Raw genomic sequence first — 20,840 nt, 5'->3', positions numbered from 1 at the left:
ATCCTTGTGTGACTCAGCACACAAGGATTGTTTTTTTTTTTTAAATTTTGTTTATTTTTTGTTTATTTTTTTCAGAGTCTTGGCCCAGAAGCTGTGGTGGTGCAGAAATCACAGTTAAGCCCGTAACTAAGCTGCCGCATCACAGTCATACACGTCAACCTGCTGTGTCATCTCTTCTGCTGCAAATGTGCTGGACTAAACGTGTTGCTGAGGCTCTGTTGACTTCTTCTCTGTTTCAGAGGTTTCTTGCTTGATGTCTCGAGGGAGGATGGTTCTGGAGGAGGGACATGGATTGGCTTCCAGGGGATTGGATTGACAAAACTGGGCGATGGGTAGGATTTGTCATAGGGACCTAGAGAAAAACAATCCAATGCAACAGTGACACATAAATCTCTGGAAGTCTAATTAAACTAATGAGCTACCGTCTATCTATGGAATGATTATGATGTTTGAGTGAAATAAACCCAATAACGCCAAGTTAATTCAAATAAACATACTTGATGGATAGCTGGGCTTTTTGGGACTAGCTTTGCTTTTTTCATTGGCCTTTGCCAGCCATTCCTTAAACTTCTCTTCAGCCCTCCTACGCCGCTCCATCTCCTGCTCCTCCTTCAGGGAGGCTTCCTCCTGTCAAAAAGATACAAAAGAAATCTCTGAGAAACCATTTGGAATTTAAAAAAGAAGAGACAGCTGAACGAGAGCCTGATTACTTTCTCCTTCTTTTCCTTTTCTATTTTTTCTTGGTTCTTTCTTTGCAGCCAGTCTTTGTACTTTCGTTGAGCTTTCTGTTCAGTCTCGCGCCGTCTCTCCTGCTGCCTCTGCATCTCCTCCTCCTCCTTTCTTTGTTTAAGAAGTTGCTCATGTCTCTCCTAGAATTATAACAAGAAACATAAAAGACTGTAACGTAGCAGATAAGAAGATCAACACAACAATTTTACTTAAGAAGTTGTTTACCTGTTCTGTTTTAAGTTTTAGCCATTCTTGGATCTTCTTTTCCATGATGAGCTTGTTCTGTTCCTGCTCCCGTTCTTGTTTTTCTTTTTTTTCTTTTATTAAGTGCTCCTAATATACGGGACACACGGAGCTTTTATTGGGGTGAAATGGTCACAACAACAAATTACAATCAGAATAAAAACACTTGTCTATTATGGGGATGGGACTAATGACTGCATGCCTTTTCTACTTTCTTTTCCTGCTTAAGACGCTCCTCTTTTACTTTATTCACCAACCACATTTCCCACGCACTGAGGGTAGGTGAAGCTGCAGGCTGCTCCGAAATCGCTTTTGGTAGCTCACATCTATAAAATAAACGCAGATATAAAATTAGCTATGCCCCAAACAAGCCAGAACTAAAGCTGAACTAAAGCTTTACGGCAGCACCTGAATGGTGAAATACTGAGCCTGGAGTCATCCCTCTCTCTGGGGGAAGTGGTCTGCTGATCTGGGATGGATCTCAGTTCTTCTTCGTCACTGTCGAAGCTGTCATGATAGATTGGAGAAAGCAGAGAAAAAGTGTCTTCTTCGTCGGATAGGATTCCGTCGCCAAAGTCCTTTGATGGATGGAAGTCTTTGAGAGGGGTCGAGCTGAAGCCGTTGGGTAGCCTCTCTCCAGACATCACTAGCCAGCAAATCTGCAGCGGACAGCACAAAAGCGAACAAAGTTCGCTAAGTCTTTTCTGTTTTCTTATGTAAAATGTAAAAGAAATGGGTAATGAGGCACATAAATCTGAAATTCCAATGCCAGACACGGACGACGCTATTTGAAAATATGTATTTAGCAGCATGCTAACGTTAGCTCAGCTCCTTAGCTCACTCTAACGTCAACATAAACACATTTTGTGACTTGCTATGAAACATTAGCAGAGCAAACTAGCTTACCGGAAAAAACTAATGCAAACTGGAGCTATTATGTTTAGTTTGACAGGTTAACTGTCTCTTTCCAGGCCAGCTGGTCTCTTCTTCCAATCACGAGTTTGCAGCAGCGGAGGTTAGAAGTGATTTACAAACTTTTTCCCATGATACACCACGCCCCCACGCTCAGCTGGACGCTGTTTTCGTAACCATGGCGACACCACAAAAACGCATGCAGTTTAACAGTCCAAAATCAAACTGCTCAAACAGCTTCACATTTCCACTTTTTATTTAAAGCAATAATGGTACAAAACCTCACGTTTGTATATTACTTCCCAATTTAAATTACACTAAAATATAGGCCACTTTTTTTTTTTTTTTGCTTTAAAGGATTAAATCCGAAAAGAAATTCAAACTTTTTAACTTAATTCTTGTTTTCTAACGCATTAAAGATGTATACTGTACAACCATTCCAATCTGGAAAAAAATTCAAAGACATCATATGAAGCCCAAAATTACCATGACATTCATGTTTGTGATGAGTGTATGACACACTGTGTGTAAACTTTTAGCTGTTTCTTCATTAAAGAAGGCAATTGGGACATTTAAATATGATAAAGCTTCAATCATTTTGTGAGGTTCATTAGAATGACTGCTTCTATCATATTTTGTTACATGGGATATTCCTAAAGGTGGGGAAGACAGAGAAATCAGATATATTGATTGGACTCTTGCTTCATTTCTGGTAGTATTATTGCAAGGTGCTTATCATTAAATGTTGTCAGCATATCAATAAAATGTAGATAAGTCTAAAAATAAGTCTATTAAGGACTGTAGACTGTGTACTTTAATGAATTCCAATGTTCATTGCTTGTTTGGACAGCTAGTTCACCTCCTACAGTGATAAAATGCCGTCTGTCTCAGAGCTCCTCTAGTTGAAGTTAACCTGCACATGCACCCTGTCTCACTCTCACTTAACATTTTGAGTCTAATTACCAGCAGGCCAGTCAAAATGAGGTTGTACGGGGAAGTGAAGAGAAGAGCTGCTTTCACAGAGACATGTAATATTTTGTGAGTGTTTGTAAAACCTTCTGCACTTGTTTATTTTTTTAATGTTACAATAATATCGTACGTTCCCACAATACAACTGTGATCATGTTACCTGAAAACAGTGAGCATGTCAGCAACCATGGTTAACCTCAATCATGGAAAGATTAACCTTCAAAGGGAGACATTAGTTTCTGGGAATACGAGCCCAATAACTAACTACTACTACTCCAGAGCTCCACTTAATAAACTGATTATATTTATCATCACATGACAGACCATTCATTGGCAACATTATTTAAGTCATTATTTATACCAGGTATCTTATAAGATGACTTGAAGTGAAATTGAACCCGTTTGATCTGGATAATAATGCTATCTTCACAGCATTAAAGATCATTATTTAAAAAACAAAAATAAATAAATCAAACAGCCACATGTTTATCTTTTGAAATATTAGAAATATTTTAGGGTTGTCCTCTAAATAGCTCCCATCCATCACTCCTCCTTTATATAGTTTTTCATAATGTGTGAAATCTGAGTAATACATCCACAGTTCCCAGTAAAATAAAGATGGACGAATCAGGTATGGCCATTTGCAGAAAACAGGTGGGTGTGGCTGAGTATACGTGTCCAGTGTCAGAGTCACACCTGGTTGTGAGATTCCAGCTTCTGTTACTCCTTCCCGACAAGGGCAGCAGTTCTCATTCAAAGCTCTTTACTGACAGCATTCACCCCACCAAGCAGAAGAGCTGCCCGGGATGGTAGCTGGAGACTTCAGGAGACTCCCAGAGGGCAGAAGCCCACTGCGACGTATCTCCCACACGCCTCATCTAGACCAGAGACCACGAAAGAAGCCTCGCAAGAAGCTCCAAGTGATCATCTGTGTACTTCTTGTGGAGTTGTTTGAAAGGTTCACTTTCTTTGGGATTGTATGTAACATGATTCTATTTTGCACTGTGAAGCTCGGATATGACAACTACCTCGCTGCAACAGTCAACCTGTGCTTCATAGGAGCCAGCACACTCACCCCTGTTCTGGTTGGCTGGTTTGCAGAAGCCTGTCTAGGAAGGACTAAGGTGCTATACGTGTGTGCGTTTCTTCATTTCTTTGGTAAGACACAAGGGATTAAAGCTTGACACAAGTTGGCTGCCAAGAATTTGAAGCCTTATGACTTCTAAAACAGTGTTTACCATCTTGGACTGTATTATTGTGAAAAGCAAGACTAGAGTAAGATCTGATGCCAGATATTAGGCGATGACAGCTGTTTATAATGTTATAATATTTAGGGATGCACTGATACCGATACTGGTATCAGGTATCGGGGCCGATACTGTAAAATGTGTGTGTACTCATACTCGTAAAAGTTAACCGATACCATGAACCGATACCAACTTATTTCATTAATCAGAGGGTGGCTTGTCATTTCTGTTGTAGTTTTTTAGATTGGCCACTAGGGGGACTAAACAGGCACAGGGTTTAGGCGAGTGAGACTGGCAGCTCCAGATAAAAAAGAGAAACTGGAGGCTGCTGTAGCTAGGGTAAGCAAAATGTCAGCAGTGTGGAACAGCCAACTTTAACTCAGGTTTTGGAAACACGATGAAAAATGTCAAAAGAAAATCCACAGGCAGTTAAAATAACAGAGGCTCTGACTCATTTTATCGCTCTGGATGACCAGCCAATGCCGGTCGTGGAAAACATAGGATTGCACCGTCTTCTCAGCATACTCGAGCTGCGATGTGAAATATAATAAATAAACAGAAGTGTTTATTTATTATTCTGAAAGCTCGGGACAGTGCCAATAGTTCAGTGATATTTTGTTAAATTACAATGTGGAGACTCTGCAATAATTTAACAGAAGTGCTTATTTTTCACTTGAAATTTTTTTGTGGTTATTTCTATTAAGATATTATTTATTATCAGCAGAGAATAAAATAAAATCTGTCTTCCAATTCATTGCATTTGTGTGTGTGTGTGGTAGAAGTATCGGTTTTTGTACTCTGTATCGGCAAGTACTCAGATCCAAGTATCGGTATCGTATCGGTTTGAAAAAATTGGTATCGTTGCATCCCTAATAATATTATAATGTATTTATTTTATTTTTAAATGGCAGGAAAACAGGTGGGCAACTTGTACTTCTTTTCATTTGTTTCAGTAATTGTTTTTTGACTACATATCTCATGAATGTATCAAATCAACCATTGCCAAAAAGAAAATATCACTCAGAATCATTAGATGCATCTGCCACTGTAGGTACAGCCATGCTGCCTGTGGTGGCATTTCCCTTTGAGGATTTCTACATCGACAGCCACCACATGACCCACCAGCTGGGGTCTCGGGAGCAGCAGATTCTTTTTTACACTGGCCTGCTGGCTGCTGCACTGGGCATCGGTGGCATCCGAGCTATCCTCTGCCCCATGGGAGCTTACAACCTGCAGGGCTACAACCAGCACCAGCTCCTGACCTTCTTCAACTGGTAGGTGATGAGGCTACTCTGACGCATCATACGTGTAGTTTACCAGTAGATTCATTTTTAGTTCTGCGAGGTTGGGTTTTGTATGGTTTGATTTCAGACAAAAAAAGTAGTAGTGACATGTCTTTGTTATTATATTACAAACAAACCTTTCTGACATAATGGTAATTCTATACTAGAGTGCATGGGGGGTTTCCTCTAAGTAGGGATGCAACGATACCAATTTTTTCAAACCGATACGATACCGATACTTGGATCTGAGTACTTGCCGATACAGAGTACAAAAAACGATACTTCTACCACACACACACACACACACACACACACACACACACACCCACACACACAAATACAATTAATTGGAAGACAGGTTTTATTATATTCCCTGTTGATAAAAAATAAAATCTTAATAAAAATGGCCACAAAAAAATTTCAAGTGAAAAATAAGCACTTCTGTTAAATTATTGCAGAGTCTCCACATTGTAATTTTACAAAATATCACTGAACTATTGGCACTGTCTCGAGCTTTCAGAATAATAAATAAACACTTCTGTTTGGAATAAAATAAATACAAATTAGGTTTGCGAATAAAATAAACTTTTAAAAATTATTGCAGAGTGTCCATATTGTAAACAAACAAACAAAATAATTATTATTAAATAAATAATAAAATATAAAAAATTATAAAATAAATAATAAATAAAATAATAGTTGGCCCCCTAGTGGCCAATCTAAAAAACTACAACAGAAATGACAAGCCACCTTCTGATTAATGAAATAAGTTGGTATCGGTTAACTTTTCCGAGTATGAGTACACACACATTTTACAGTATCGGCCCCGATACCCGATACCAGTATCGGTATCGGTGCATCTCTACCTCTAAGGACTCCTCCTCCTTTCATTGACAAAACAAGTTTAAATTGAACCACCGTAGATGATGAAATTAGCACAAAGATATTTTGGATTTAAGTCTGACCAATATCACTGGCTCACTCTAAGATTTTTTTCTCTTAATTTAGGTTCTACTGGCTGGTGAATCTGAATTCCACTGTTGTGTTTCTGGGCATTGCTTACATCCAGCAATCTGTGGCCAAAAATCTGGGCTTCCTCATCCCCTTCACCTCAGTGCTGCTGGCTCTCATTGCCATACACATGATGCGCAGTAACCTCACCTACAAACCCAAGAAAGGTAAGATACCAAAAAAAGGATTAGAAAGAGAAAACCTCTTCCTCGTCTCCTTTTTTGTACAGGCCACAAAAAGTTAAACTGTTCGTGCTTCATGCTTTTATTGAGCTTAGGTGGATCATTACTGACCACATTGGGAGTTTTCTTGAACTCTTTCAAGATGTGCTGCCTCCACTATCGCTACTTGAGCGGACAGGTAGCATCTTGGCTGGACCGGGCGAAAGAGAATAATGGTGGCCGGTACAGTGAGACTCACGTGGAGAATGCCAAAGTCCTGGCCAAGCTCTTCCCTCTTTACGGGCTTCAGCTGCTCTACAGAGTCTGCCTCACACAGGTAGGTCCCTGAGAAATTACAATGCATGAAGCAGAAAACTGACATGTTTAATCGCCTTCAGGTCTGGTTAAGAAATACGCCTCCCACAGATCCCCTCAGGTTACTACATTCAGACGATGAGCTCCAACCTTCACCTGAAGGACCACCTTTTGCCCATCGCTGCCATGAATGTGATCAGCATCCTGCCTCTGCTGCTCTTAGCGCCACTGATGGAGTGTGTGATGACCTGCTACCTGTCCATGGAAAAAACTCCTCCAGCACCTGTAAAACGTATTAGTGAGTATTTACATGCACGCAAGCCCCAACTAGTTCGCACGTTGTCGTTATTTATCCTCTTAAATATTCCTTTATCTCCTCTCATTCCCTCTTTTTGTCTTGTAATCACAACCTCCCGTTCCTCAGCCCCCTCTCTCATCACCCCACCCTGTCCATCCTCCCCCTCCAGCTCTGGGCCATGCATGTGCCACTCTGTCGGTCCTGGTTGCAGGTTTGACTGAGCTGCAGAGGAAGTCTTACCCCCTGGTGGAGCAGACACGTTCTGGAAAGCTTTTGCAAGTTTCTTCCATGCCGTGTTTCCAACTGGCTCCTCAGTACATCCTGCTCGGTCTGGCAGAAGCTCTTGTCACCCCTGCGTGTGAGTGGGAGACTTACTGTTATGTCTCCGTTTGTGCATATCGTTCTGATTTGTGAAACGAGTATAATGTGGCAAATAAGCAGCAGGAGACATGCTCATACAGTTTCTGTTGTCTGGCAGGCTCCCTCATTTCTTTCCAGCTCACCCCGAGCCACATCAGAGGGATCGCCCTGCACTTCCTCACTCTGTCCTATGGAGGGGGATGTTTTCTCGGTGCCTTTATTATTCAGCTGATGTACTTTCTCTCTGGAGGTAAAATTCAAACAAACAAACAAGAAAATACAAATACAGGACTAACAAATGACATAGAGGCACTGGTACTAAATAGTGATGGGTCGTTCGCGAACGAAATGGCTCTTAGAGCTGGGTCTTTGACGTGAACGACGCGAGCCGGCTCCTTATCGCGAGCCGTCACATGGGTTTTTTTTTTCCTTTCTCTCAGCCTCTCTCTTACGGAGCCCCGCAGGGGACATGGGAGAAAAAAAAATTAAGATGGACTTTTGCGAGATCTCGCAAAAGTTTTGCGAGATCTCGCAAAACAAACTCGGGATCTCGCAAAAGTTTTGCGAGATCTCGCAAAACAAACTCGGGATCTCGCAAAACTTTTGCGAGATCTCGCAAAACAAACTCAGGAACTCGCAAAACTTTTGCGAGATCTCGCAAAACAAACTCGGGATCTCGCAAAACTTTTGCGAGATCTCGCAAAAGTTTTAGCCGCATTCTTTCCATTAGCTTGAAGCTAACGGGAGGTCGAGACCTCCCGTTAGCTTCGAGCTATCGGGAGGTCGAGACCTACTACAGCCGGGAGGAACACCGCTTTCCCGGCACATCGTGCCTCGACCTCCCGGTCGGCTTCGAGCTAGCGTCCGAAGAATGCGGCTAAAACGTTTGCGAGATCTCGCAAAAGTTTTGCGAGATCCCGAGTTTGTTTTGCGAGATCTCGCAAAAGTTTTGCGAGATCCCGAGTTTGTTTTGCGAGATCCTGAGTTTGTTTTGCGAGATCTCGCAAAACTTTTGCGAGATCCCGAGTTAGTTTTGCAAGATCTCGCAAAACTTTTGCGAGATCTCGCAAAAGTCCGTCTTAATTTTTTTTTTCTCCCATGTCCCCTGCGGGGCTCCATACTCTCTCGCACTTTTTTCCCGCTTCACTCCGCACGTGAGCCTTGTGCTTTACGCTGGGCAGAGGGGGGAGGGGCGGTAGTTACACTCAGTAGCACAGGAACAGAGCCAGAGGGAGAGAAAGAGAGCCAGGGACAACAACGTCACATTAGAAAGATATAGTAATCATCCACAACTATTTTCGGTCGCAGATGATAAATGATTCAGAAAGTTTATTCATGCAGGCCCATATGACAGAGAATATGCATCTTCTTTTTGTTTTCATATTTTAATTTATATTTAATTGTGTTGTGGTTTGCAGTGTTTTGTGTTGTTTCACTTTAAATTTGTAAAAGGAAAAAGCTGAAAATTTAAATAGTTAAAATTTGAAATGTGAATAGTTGATTTTTGTATTATATGATTTATTTATTACATTTTATGTGGAGTGAATAAATAAAAGTATATTTACGGTGGCCCCTAGAGACAAAGCACGTACAAACTTCAAATCACGTACAAACTCCAAAACACGTAAAAACACGTACAAACTCCAAAGCACGTAAAAACTCAAAACACGTACAAAAGACAACAGAAGTGCTCCAGGATGCTGGGCGCAGTGTTGAGCTTTTGTTACCTAGTGGCTACACAAGCCAGCAAGTACCAACGACCGGATTTGGTGTGTTTATATATAAACATATATAAATAAAACCACGTTTTTTTACGTTAGTAATTCCTTTTGTGCATAATTTTATATTATTGTTAATAATAAATTAATTAAAGCAACAAAACAACCTGAAGAGCCGGTTCGGAGCCGAAAGAGCCGGCTCTTTTTAGTGAGCCGAACCGAAAGAGCCGGATCTCTAAAAAGAGCCGGAAATCCCATCACTAGTACTAAACACTGTGGTGCTCTGTTACAGGAAGCTTTTACCCAAGCACACTGCATGATGGCAATTTGGAGAGATTCTTCTTCCTCTTGGCCACACTGATGGCTGTAAATACGCTGGCATTTTGGAGTGTGTCATACAGGTACAGTAAAACAGGTAGACGATGGTTGTTCCATGTCCATCCCAGTCTGTTGTAGGTTCATATCAACAGCTGGTAAAGAATTTGATGTTTCAGCAAAAACACATACATAGAGTTTGATATAAGAAAGATGATAACTAAACGGTTTCAGTGTAAACTTTTTATTCAAAGCATGTCTTTACAAGTATTTATATATTTGTAAAAAGAAAAAAAAAGTATCACAGCTCTAAGTGTATTTCTTGTTACATTAATGTTGTGCAGGTACGTGGACCTAAGTGTTCAGGGCAAAGCGCTGACCATCAGCCCTCTGACTGAGAAGCTGCAGCATTACAAGGCCTGTCTGCGCTTCTACGACACTGTAGACCACACCGACTGCATTTTATGAATGATTTCTCTAAAAATGTCCTCTGTTACTGGTGCTAGCACTTTGATACCGAGTCAAAATTTATAGTGATTGACTAAATTGTAAAAATGTAATATATGAAGTGTTCATATTTTATTTATTTTCACGTATATTGTGTATTTAAGTAAACGTCATGAATTGTGAGCTTTGTTTTATTTACATAAATGTGAATTCAGGAGTAAACTGTGACATTTCTATATTGAAAAGGTGAATATTAGTACAATAAACTCAATAAAGAATATTATTATTAGTATGCATGGTCCTTACTTTAAGGCAGTTTAGCTAAAGCAATGACTCTGTTTACGTGACTGAACAGTAGCTGCAATTACAAAGCAATCCTATTTCAAGCTCTCCTCACAATAAAAATCAGACCTAAAGCTATTAACCACTTTTCCAAACAAAGTGTGCTTAAACGTGATCAATTTTAGACATGACACAAACAGAATAACGTAATCTCTTTTTAACCGTCACTTTGAAAAATATATAAACACTTAAAGAGTATAACTACCTTTAAATTATTGCATCTTATATCAGGATAAAGTTCAATACAAATAGTAAATAAACATTATGTAACTATATGTAATTTTGTGAAGGTTTCTCCAGTGAATTATCAGGAAAAAAGGACAAAGGACATCTGTTAATGCATAATTGACACTTAACTATTACAGCTCTGTTGTTTAAACTATAATACATCTCCTAATATTGACGCTCAAAGTTGGTTATAGAAAAGAAATCACGCTAAACATAAACAACAAATAAGATGTACATTTTATTTGGTTAAATTTTTTTAAACCAATTTTTTTTCAGTGGTGAAAATTTTATGGGACTCTGGTTATGACAGCCAAAAAATGCTAAGAAAAATATGACTTTGTTATTATGACATGAGTCTATATGTGGATATAAAGGCCTGTTTGATTCTTCATTTTTTTTACTAGGAAAAAAGGACTCAGAGATCATTTTATCACTTTGTCGATCAATACATTAACATTGGAAACTGTGCACCATCTCGAATGTTGCTTATTCTCAGTGTTGCACCAAGATCCACAGAAAACCCGGGATAGAGGGGCTCGGTGAAGGTTGTCTGGATTTGGTGCAGCAGTGTCAAACTTTCAATCCAGGATACGCTGTAAAAAGCCAGCGTTCCCTCTTCATAATTAAGGTGTACCCCTACTTTGCGGAAGACAGCCGGAGGAATTTGACCTTTGTGAATGTCGTGGTCTTTGTGTTCATCCAGAGCACACATCCGGCACACAAACTGCTGATCGGTCAGGCAGTAAATCTCCTGAAGTTTGTCATGACGGCAACAGATGCTTTCTTTGATATTTATAGAAGCTGTGATCAGTCTGTGTTTTTTAAGAGGCGGTACAATAAAATAAGGTTCCAGATGAGTCTGGCAGTAAGAGGCCAAACACACCTGACAGAACATGCAAGCTTTACGTTTTCTCTCCGTGCAAATGTCACACTGCGCACTTCTCCTTCTGTTTCTTTTGGTATCCCAGTGGGTATAGATGCATTTCACACAGAAGCTGTGTCCGCAGGTATAGTCACTGGATCATTCAGTAACTGTGTACAGATGGAGCACTCAAACAGGTCCTTACTGTGAACCATTTTTCCCGCACAAAATCACAGCGAATTTGAATCTCTTTATAGAGCCGTGGCTTGTTGACAGTTTCCTGTCAATGGGAGGTGCACTCTAGGGTCGCCTTATTCCCGATTTTCCAGCAAATTCCGCTACTGACGCTTCAAAGCTGTAACTTGACTTATGACATAAAACACAGCGATTTCTTCTGTTAGAGAATTAAAAATAGCAGCTAAAGAGCGAGTCTCTCTTTATAATCCAAACAGAGCGAACATAAAAGTGGATTTTTCTCACTTATCATTAGGGGGAAAAAACTTGCTTTTTGAGTGGCGAAACATTCACTTGCGTTAATGGGTCATTGATGCCCCCAAGTGGTCAGTACATAAATGCATGAATAAAAACCTGTCGTGGCAGCATTCACGTGTTTTTTTGATCAGTCCACGCTTGAGCCAAATAAGATATTTATCAAATTCCTGGCCCTATAATACTAAAAGTCGCAATAGAAAAAGAAAAATATCCTCGATAATTAATAAATGAGGTGACAGTGCACTTTAGTATTTCTTACAGGTAATACTATGAAAATCTCTACTGTTAAGTGGTTCAGGGATTTATGGTCAGATGGTGTTTAAAGCTTTCATTATTATTCAGAGACACAATTTCATGATTAATCAGTTATGTTGTCACCAAGAAATTTCTAGGACTGAACTGAAAAATATGAAATGAGCATTTAATCAAACATGTCTCTAACCGCATGTCATCACAACTTTATTTTATTCGTGCAAACATGAATGTAAGAGTATACTGTAATATTACCTCATCAAAAAAGGTAAATTATAGTTTATTAAAATCAGTAAACAATAAATTATTATCATGATCCTTCATTTGAGTCATTTCAGAAAAAGCAATCCTTTACTTTGAGTCAGTTGAGCAGTAGTTTTGCATCGCTTTAAAACAAACAAAAGCTTGTTTTCATTTTGTTCCTCTACCTTACAACACAATAAACTCAAAAAGACTCACCCTCTATGTTTAAAGCTCTAAATATAAATGCAGCATAAATGAGACTTAAGTTACAGAGAAATCATCCTCTCAAAGTCTCTTTGGGCTCAGGTTTAGGCATAAAGGAAGCTGCAAAATCAGCCTTAAAATGAAACACTAAAAAGGCATGTTACATTGTTTATTATGTGTTTTGTATTATTCAAGTCTTTCACAAAACTGCAAATATGGAGGATTTTAGTCACAAGAAGAAGCCGAATAATATGAATTCTCTTCTAAACTCTCAGGGAGTTGAGCTGTTATTACATTTTACATCTTGATATAAAAACTAACGAGGTAAGAGTCATCAAAAAGTGCCAAATGTCAGATTTTACATTTAACAACCATCTTGGGAAAGACTTAAAAAATATCCACTGTTTAACTCGCACAGCAGAAACCTCAGAAATATTCATATATTTGTGTCGAGCTATTTGGATTTCCCTTGCGACTAATTCCACCCAAGCCACTTTCACTTTTCCCGCTATTTGGACACTGAAGTAGCTGAATTGCTCATGTTATGTTTATTATCAAATATGTCTTAATGTCTTAAAAGTATCAATTTATTTACTTGAAAGGGGGAAAAGGTAAAGAAAGTTGATCAATCAGTGTTTTGATGCAGTTTTACTACTATTTAAAAGAAAAAAGATGGATAATAAAAGGAAAGGTAATTGTTTACTGTTCGATTCTTGATTTTTAACTGAGAAAAAAGTACTCAGAGATTATTTTTATCACTTTGTCAACCGAGGGAAATTGGGTTAAGGCAGCCAGCCGTGCCAGCTAGATGTTGCTTATTTTCAGTGTTGCACCAAGATCCACAGAAAACCCGGGATAGAGGGGCTCGGTGAAGGTTGTCTGGATTTGGTGCAGCAGTGTCAAACTTTCAACCCCAGATACGCTGTAAAAAGCCAGCGTTCCCTCTTCATAATTAAGGTGTACCCCTACTTTGCAGGAGACAGCCGGAGGAATTTGACCTTTGTGAAGATTATTGTGCCAGAACGTGCAACCAGAAGGAGAGCAGATTAATTTCCAGGACAGAGCATTGTGGCCAAAACAGCAATCTTTCCCTGAACCCTTTCTTCCTATCCCTCTGTACGACACAGCCACCTCAACTATGCCACCATCCCACTCCACCTCCCAGTAGTGGTTTCCTCTGAGGCCATTTTTACACAGAGCCTGGTAAAAGTATGTGAATCTGTCAGGGTGATCTGGATGAGCCTGGTCCTTGCCACACCATGATATCTCTTTCTTTGTATCAGAGAGGTAAAGACAAGCTGCTACAATGTCAGGATCCACCTCGATTTTGGAGTCTGCAGGGAAAATGAAAAACTCATTGATTGACTCGCTTACGCTCTCAAATATGTCTGTAGTCATTAACATCATGCTTACTCTTATATTTCATCAGAAGTTCTGTCCTTGTCCGTCCCTCCTGCGGCCTTGTCCTTCTTGACACTTGTAAGGAAAAACACAAAAAGCATAGTTTTTAAGTAAACAAGGTGAGACCACAGTTATGATGTTTAAAAATCTCAAATGATCTCAAATGATCACACTTACTGATGTTTTTTCCAGAATAATCCATTAGATTGTTTTTTTCTTCGTCGCTCATCTTTTTCATTTTATTCTTTTGTGCAGTGACAAACTTTGTCAGGTTGTCAAGCTCTCTGTGTGAGTCTGTGAGCACAGGGAGGTCACCCAGGGTTTGGAAGCCCTGCACACGTAGACATTAATATTAATATTTAACCTCACAAACTGGAGACGAAATGAGACATAAGCCTAAAGTATCAAAAAGCAGCCATAACCTGAAGAAACTGAATGGGATCCTCTGTTTGTGAAAGCTGACAGATTTTACTCTCTCTCCTCCTTAACTCAAACACTTCACGCTTCAGCTGCCCGAGGTGGTGTTCGGTCCAGTCCACTCCAGCTTTCTCAGCCTCTCCAACTTTCTCTCTCATCTCAGAGCACTTCTTCCTCAGGAAGTGGGTGTACAGCAGGATACGTTCCTCACAGACCCGCTCAAAGTCATCACACGCCTCCCAGGCAGCGTCCTGTAGGAAAAATGTACTATTTGCTAGAGGTGGGAATCACCATACATCCCACGATACGATATTATCACAATACTTAACGCACGATACGATATTATTGCAATTTTTAAAAATATTTTGCGATATTCAGATTCTGTATATAAAGGTAAACTTTATCAATATTCATTTTATCTAATATCAAAGTCTCACACTCAGTCTTTCTCTCATTTCAGTTTTCTTGTTGACAAACTGAACGGTTTGTATTACAGTCTAGTCCAACTTAACTGAACGCAACCATCTGGTACAATTATAGCTATTCTGAACTATGCAGTTTATGAAAACTATGCAGCCCCTTCAGCAACTGAAGAATTTGAAAGTAAATTAAAACAAAATATAATTTTACATTAAATAAAAGTTTTAAACTTAATTAAAATAAAACATGTCTTAAATTAAAATAAGTAAACTGTCATGTTTATTGCTGCCAAAAAAAAGTTAAACACATTTGGACAGTGAAGGAATGTCAGGATTCTTGCTCAGAAAAAGGATCAACATGCTCTGAAGTCAGAGCACAAAAACCTTTTTTGTAACAAAATATCGATTTCTGCTGTCCCTGTATCGATACATTATTAGCAAACAAAATATCACGATGCTACACAGTATCGATTTTTTTCCCCACCCCTACTATTTGCCTGCTATGACTGTTACAATAGTGATCCAAGCCAAATAAACAAGTCACATTCAATCACTGACTGAATTGCTGACTTGTAAACTCTCACACCAATTTGGTGCTCAGCATCTTGGCTTAGGACACGCGGTAGTTAATACTCCTATTAATTTTAAATACTGTTTGTTGATTTGTTTTTTTACATTAAATGAATGATTGATTCTAAGCCAGGTTTGTTCACCCCTCCCACTGAGTCCCAAACATGAACCTTGTATTACTCTAACAGTTCCACTAACCTTTTGAAATAATGTCAACAGAGCACCGACTCACAGCTGTCATCGCACTGGCTGAAAACAAATGATTTCCCCCCCTTAGCTGCACTGCTAATTTTTAAGGTTTACATACTTTTCCCACTCAAAATGAGATAAAACTTTGTATTTAAAAACACAAAAAATCCTTTGCTGAACCAAACAAATGCATATTTATGTTTGTGGATAACACTCACTCTTATAGAGCCTGCAGCTTCCACCAGCTTTTCCATTTTGGCGTCTGAAGCCAGCACTCTGTCTGTGATTACCCATTTGGTCTTTTCCAGGTGTCTCTGTTAAACAAATGCAGAAACTTTTCAGGACCTCATAAATGCCGTGCAACAGATGTTGACAACATGGGACTAAACGGACTAACCTGCATCTCTTGCTTTTCTTCTGTGATGGATATAGTGTTATGGCCTTTGTGTTCATCCACCGCACACATGAGGCACAGGAACTGCCGATCGGTGCGGCAGTAAAGCTCCTGAAGTTTGTCGTGACGACTGCAGATGCTTTCTTTGATCCTCGTAGAAGCTTTTACTAGTTTGTGCTTTTGTAGCGGTGGCACCTGAAAATGAGGTTCCAGGTGAGCCTCGCAGTAAGAGGCTAAACACACCTGACAAAACATGTGAGCTTTGCGTTTCCTCCCTGTGCAAAAGTCACACTGCACATCCCCAGGTGCAGCATAAATGTTATCATCAGAAGCTACGGTAGGAGCAGCACCTTGTCTGGTTGTTTTCTTATGTTCCTCTAACAAGTTAGCCAGAATGGTGTTCCTCTTCAAAACAGGCCTTCTGTTAAAAGTCTGCCTGCACTGAGGGCAGCTGTAAGTTTCTTTACTGTCATGTTTTGTATCCCAGAAAGTATTGATACATTTCATACAGTAGCTGTGTCCACAAGTAGTAGTGACTGGATCCTCCAATAATCCCAAACATACGGAGCAGTCAAATAGATCCACAGCGTGAGCCATTTTCTTCCTCCACAACAGAAGTTACTTTCTCTTTCTCTGAGGAAGGAGTGGCTTAAAGGCAGCTTGTTCCTAGTAGGAGGGCACTCAGACCTCATTGACAGCACAATAAACGCCCGCTATTCCGATTTAAAGAATAACTGCATTAACTGGAAGTGAAAGTATTTGTGTGAAACTTTCAGCCTTTCATCAAATGCAGTCATGACCTTTTACCTAGATTCAAAACTATTTCTCTTTCAGAAAGAAATGCCATTTAGATACAGGTCAGTAAAACAACCCCTGCTTTCCTTTTGGCTATTTTGAAAGAAGTAATTTGCTAAGTTAGAGTTTATTCTTCACATTCTGGCCAAACCACAGGACACTCGTAGATATACATGGTTTAGTGAGCTGCACAACCTTTTTTAAAGCAATTAAATAAGTTTATTTCCTTTTTGTTGTTTTGGTTCTTATGAGTTATGTTGGCAGAATTTGGTTTCACTTTTGAGTTTGTAACATTAACTTCCTAATACCTGAATTCTTCCACGGCATGCATTTTTAGTTTCTCTTTGTTATTTGGACATATTCGGCCCAATGAATGTAAAAACAAAGAATTACAAGATTTTTTTTTTTTTTACCTTATTTTTGTTTTTAAGAAAAATAAGAGCCACATATGAGCATATTCATTTAAAATTTTGATAGAACAGTAGCAGTATAATGTCCTCGAAAGTGGATATCAAGCCTCAGTAAAGCAAAATTGAGTATTTTGGTCTAAATAACCCAAATGTGATGTCCACATATGTGGACGCCAGGTCCTAAGAGGTTAAATAATATACAAATAAAATCCTCTATGGTAGCTGGGATAGGCTGGAACCTATCCCAGCTATCAGATGGTGAGAGGTGGACGGGTCGCCAGACAGGCAACCATTCGCAGTCACCCTTATGGGTAATTTAGAATTACAGATTAACCTAAACCCCTCTAATTGCCTATCTTTGGACTGTGGGAGAAAGCAAGAGTACCCAGAGAACATGACAACTCCACACAAAAAGGTCCTGGCCAGATGGTGGAGTCAAACTTGGGATCTTCTTGCTATAAGGCAACAGTGCTAACCACCGTGCACCATAAAAATAATAATAATAGCATCTTAAAATGCAGTTCTATGGATCTGTATTTGCAAGATTACACTTAGAAATGAGTCTTTTGAGAAGAAGAATTCCACTTTTATTGACATAATTAAACAGTCACATAATGGTTTGAGAATTCTCAGCATTGACATTTCTGTAGAGGATTTTCTCTATGAATATATTAGTGCACGTTTATGTAACATGTGCACAAACACACTTGCCAAATAAATTCAGTTCAGTAAATGTTAGCCTAATGTCTTTAGCCTCACAAACAAAAATAGTTTAAACAAGGACGCTTTAGCTATAATGAGCAAGAGTCAACAGACTGTATTATTATACTGAAGAGTACTTTGGGAATACTGATAAACATGTACTGATACACCTGATGTAATTCTGGTGCTTCTGATGTCCCTTTACTCTGGTGTGATTATCCTAACGGAGGCTCCTCTGGAGACCATGAACCCAGGGTACAGAGGCTGGGAGAATGTGGTCTGAACTCTGTGAACGAGCACCATTTGACCAGAATCAGACACGCTGTAGAAGGACAGGCTCCCTCCCTTGTGGTTCAAATACACTCCCACTGTAGAGGAACAGGGGACGGGTATTCTAGTTTTGACTTCATTGTGCCAAAAAGCGCAACAGGAGCTAGAAAGAGAAATGCACCAGGACTGGTCGGTGTAGCCGAAGCCACTTTCTTCCAGCTCTGTTCCTTTATAGCACAGGGCTACTTCAACCCGTGGCCCTTTCCATTCAACCTCCCAGTAGCAAGCACCAGATAAACCCTCAGTGCACAACACTTGATCATATTTGGTAAATCTATCTGGGTGGTAAGGGTACCTCTGGGGGTTTTTAGCCCAGGTTACTTTTGTGTTTCCATCAGAGAGCAACAGGTTTTCAAATGCTGTGTTGGGATCCAATGTTATGCAGCAGGAATCTGAAAAGTACAATGTCAGGAAATATTCACTCAAGGAAATCAAAGTAACGGAAAGCACAGAAACTGAATAAAAATATGTACAGTAAACAAATGACTCACACATAGAAAACTCCTCTCTTGTCTTGGGATCAGGATCAACTTCAACTAAAAGTACAAAACATGATATTATTGAAAGTAGCACTTCCTGTTCTATTTAATTAAAAACGATTAGCATGATTTTACTAAGCGTTATTTTAGCTAACTTCTCATCTTACTTGTCTCAGATATTTGTGCAATGCTCTTGGCCACGCTTTCCATTTTGTCTCTCAGGTCAGAAATAGCTTTTGTGACAAAGTCGAAAGGTGTGTGCAGTTGGATGTTCACATCAGAAGACAGATCAGGGTCTGTACAGTCAAAAATGGCCTGGAAGTGCTGTAAACATGCAAAACACATCATTAACTGCTGCCCTGCACACAATATGATCCACGTATTTGACTGTTTGCGTACCTGCAGGAAATTAATGTGATCTTCAGTGAGCGACAGCTGCTTCAGTTGGTCCTCTCGCTTCCTCAGCTCGCCGATTTCCTTCTCCAGCCGATCCACAAGCTCCCCAGCGCGACTCAACGCGGCCTTCTCCTGATCTCTGATCAGATCGTTCACGGCATAGCGCCTTTTGTCTGCCTTCAGAACAATCTCAGCATAGGCTTTCTCATTTTGAGCAACTGCTGCATCACTTGAAGCCTGAGCAGTAAAAAAATTCCATTTAACATCTCACAGTTGTTGGTTTAAGAGCTTAATTTAATTAATTTCATTTAATTTCTAGACAACCTTATAATTTTATCTTGTTAAGAATTTACATGACGTTTTGGAAGTGACAAATTTATTCTTGATTACACTTTTTTTCCTTTGAGGTAACAAAAAACCTTCACAAGAATAGGATAAGAGGACATAAAGGAACAATGCTGGTTACTTTGCAGAAACAGATTTTTAAGGAAAACTTTACATTACATAACACAGATTCAAAACTTCACCTTCAGTCCTTTAGTTTTCTGTCTTAGTTGCCGGAGCTGCTTGTCTTTTTCTTGAATGCCTTGCTGGATTATTTGTTTCTTCTTTCCAAGTTGTTTCTAAAAGTCATCATTACAAAATCATCAAAGTTTAAAACTTTAGAAATGATAAATTACAGAAATACAGCTGAATATAAAAAGTCCCTTAAAACCCTATGACTGCTATAACAGAAGCTCTAGCAGTAACTTTAAATTGAAATTCACAGCAGCATGGATGATGGTTGGAAGTCTACAACTATATTATTACCTGCTTCTTTTTTCTCTCTGCTGCAGCCGAGACAGTGTCATGGCCTTTATGTTCGTCCATCACACAAAGGAGACAAACGCACTGCCCATCACTGCGACAGTAGACTTCGAGTAGCTTGTCGTGCTTGGAGCAGATCTTCTCTTGTATGGAAGCTGACACTTCGACCAACTTGTGCCTCTTAAACGCAGCAGACTTATAGTGAGGTTGCAAGTGAGTGGCACAGTAAGATGCCAGACATACCAGGCAAGACTTAACAGCTTTCAGCTTCGTCACAGTGCAGAAATCACACTCCACGTCCCCTGGTCCTGCTTCATCCTTCACTCGCATGCTGGATTGTTCTCTCACAGACATTTTTACCATCAAATCAACCAGCACTGTGTTTTTCTTGAGGACGGGTCTTGGGTTGAAAGTGTGTCTGCACTGTGGGCAGCTGTAAATACCACTCTGATGCTCCTGGTCGAAGCAGCCATTTATACAGTCCATACAGTAGCTGTGGCCACAGTGAAGAGTCACAGGATTCTTCAAAACATCCAGGCATATGGAGCAGGAGAAGGAATGTAGTACTTCACAGCTCTCGGCCATCTTCGTTCCACATCTGTAACTTTCACTTTCAATAGAAACAAAAGTGCAAGTGATTTAATAGTCTGTCCAAACACGTCCAAAAATCTAAAGCTAATGTAGCTCCACGTATAAATCTGCAGAGCTACTTTTCGATTATTTATTTTTATTTTTTTTAAATGTTAGACATTTTTTTCCTCAAATATAAAGTTCATTATTAATATTTATTTATAAATAATTTATTTACTTACTTACTTACCACTGTGATGTATTAATATATTGTAGGTAGATGCGCTATTTAATAAAAGCACTAAGAGGAAAGGTCTCTGGTTAAATACA

The 20,840-nt window shown here is 39.5% G+C and overlaps 4 protein-coding genes across 4 annotated transcripts; 1 reads left to right on the top strand and 3 right to left on the bottom strand.

Annotated features, from left to right (window-relative positions):
- Nucleotides 1–45: 45 nt before the first annotated feature.
- ccdc34 (coiled-coil domain containing 34) lies at nt 46–2,076 on the bottom strand. Its single transcript, XM_087842912.1, has 7 exons — nt 1,879–2,076; nt 1,381–1,631; nt 1,175–1,298; nt 955–1,062; nt 711–869; nt 498–627; nt 46–352 (listed from the first exon to the last, which is right to left on the bottom strand). Exons 2-7 carry the CDS (start codon nt 1,614–1,616, stop codon nt 168–170), a joined length of 942 nt encoding a protein of 313 aa, XP_087699038.1. The 5' UTR covers nt 1,617–1,631; nt 1,879–2,076; the 3' UTR covers nt 46–167.
- A 1,583-nt stretch (nt 2,077–3,659) lies between these two features.
- On the top strand, nt 3,660–10,297 carry slc15a5 (solute carrier family 15 member 5). Its single transcript, XM_087844334.1, has 9 exons — nt 3,660–4,011; nt 5,152–5,374; nt 6,392–6,561; nt 6,672–6,892; nt 6,982–7,168; nt 7,338–7,526; nt 7,647–7,778; nt 9,539–9,647; nt 9,906–10,297. The coding sequence occupies exons 1-9, from the start codon at nt 3,660–3,662 to the stop codon at nt 10,027–10,029; spliced, it is 1,707 nt and encodes a 568-aa protein (XP_087700460.1). The 3' UTR covers nt 10,030–10,297.
- Nucleotides 10,298–12,448: 2,151 nt separating this feature from the next.
- Nucleotides 12,449–16,633, bottom strand: LOC148101904 (E3 ubiquitin/ISG15 ligase TRIM25-like). The gene is made up of 6 exons (XM_087844333.1): nt 16,025–16,633; nt 15,846–15,941; nt 14,455–14,700; nt 14,210–14,363; nt 14,045–14,107; nt 12,449–13,965 (listed from the first exon to the last, which is right to left on the bottom strand). Exons 1-6 carry the CDS (start codon nt 16,616–16,618, stop codon nt 13,436–13,438), a joined length of 1,683 nt encoding a protein of 560 aa, XP_087700459.1. The 5' UTR covers nt 16,619–16,633; the 3' UTR covers nt 12,449–13,435.
- A 1,229-nt stretch (nt 16,634–17,862) lies between these two features.
- Nucleotides 17,863–20,525, bottom strand: LOC102797369 (E3 ubiquitin/ISG15 ligase TRIM25-like). Its single transcript, XM_006795739.3, has 6 exons — nt 19,944–20,525; nt 19,661–19,756; nt 19,137–19,370; nt 18,905–19,061; nt 18,750–18,794; nt 17,863–18,650 (listed from the first exon to the last, which is right to left on the bottom strand). The coding sequence occupies exons 1-6, from the start codon at nt 20,523–20,525 to the stop codon at nt 18,130–18,132; spliced, it is 1,635 nt and encodes a 544-aa protein (XP_006795802.3). The 3' UTR covers nt 17,863–18,129.
- Between the last annotated feature and the right edge of the window lie 315 nt (nt 20,526–20,840).

This window comes from Neolamprologus brichardi, chromosome 7 (genome assembly GCF_056152115.1).
Source record: "Neolamprologus brichardi isolate AB-2024 chromosome 7, ASM5615211v1, whole genome shotgun sequence".
In the NCBI taxonomy this organism is placed as follows: domain Eukaryota; kingdom Metazoa; phylum Chordata; class Actinopteri; order Cichliformes; family Cichlidae; genus Neolamprologus; species Neolamprologus brichardi.
The sequence above is the reverse complement of the archived record's forward strand: the minus strand, read 5'-3'. Positions and strand labels throughout refer to the sequence as shown.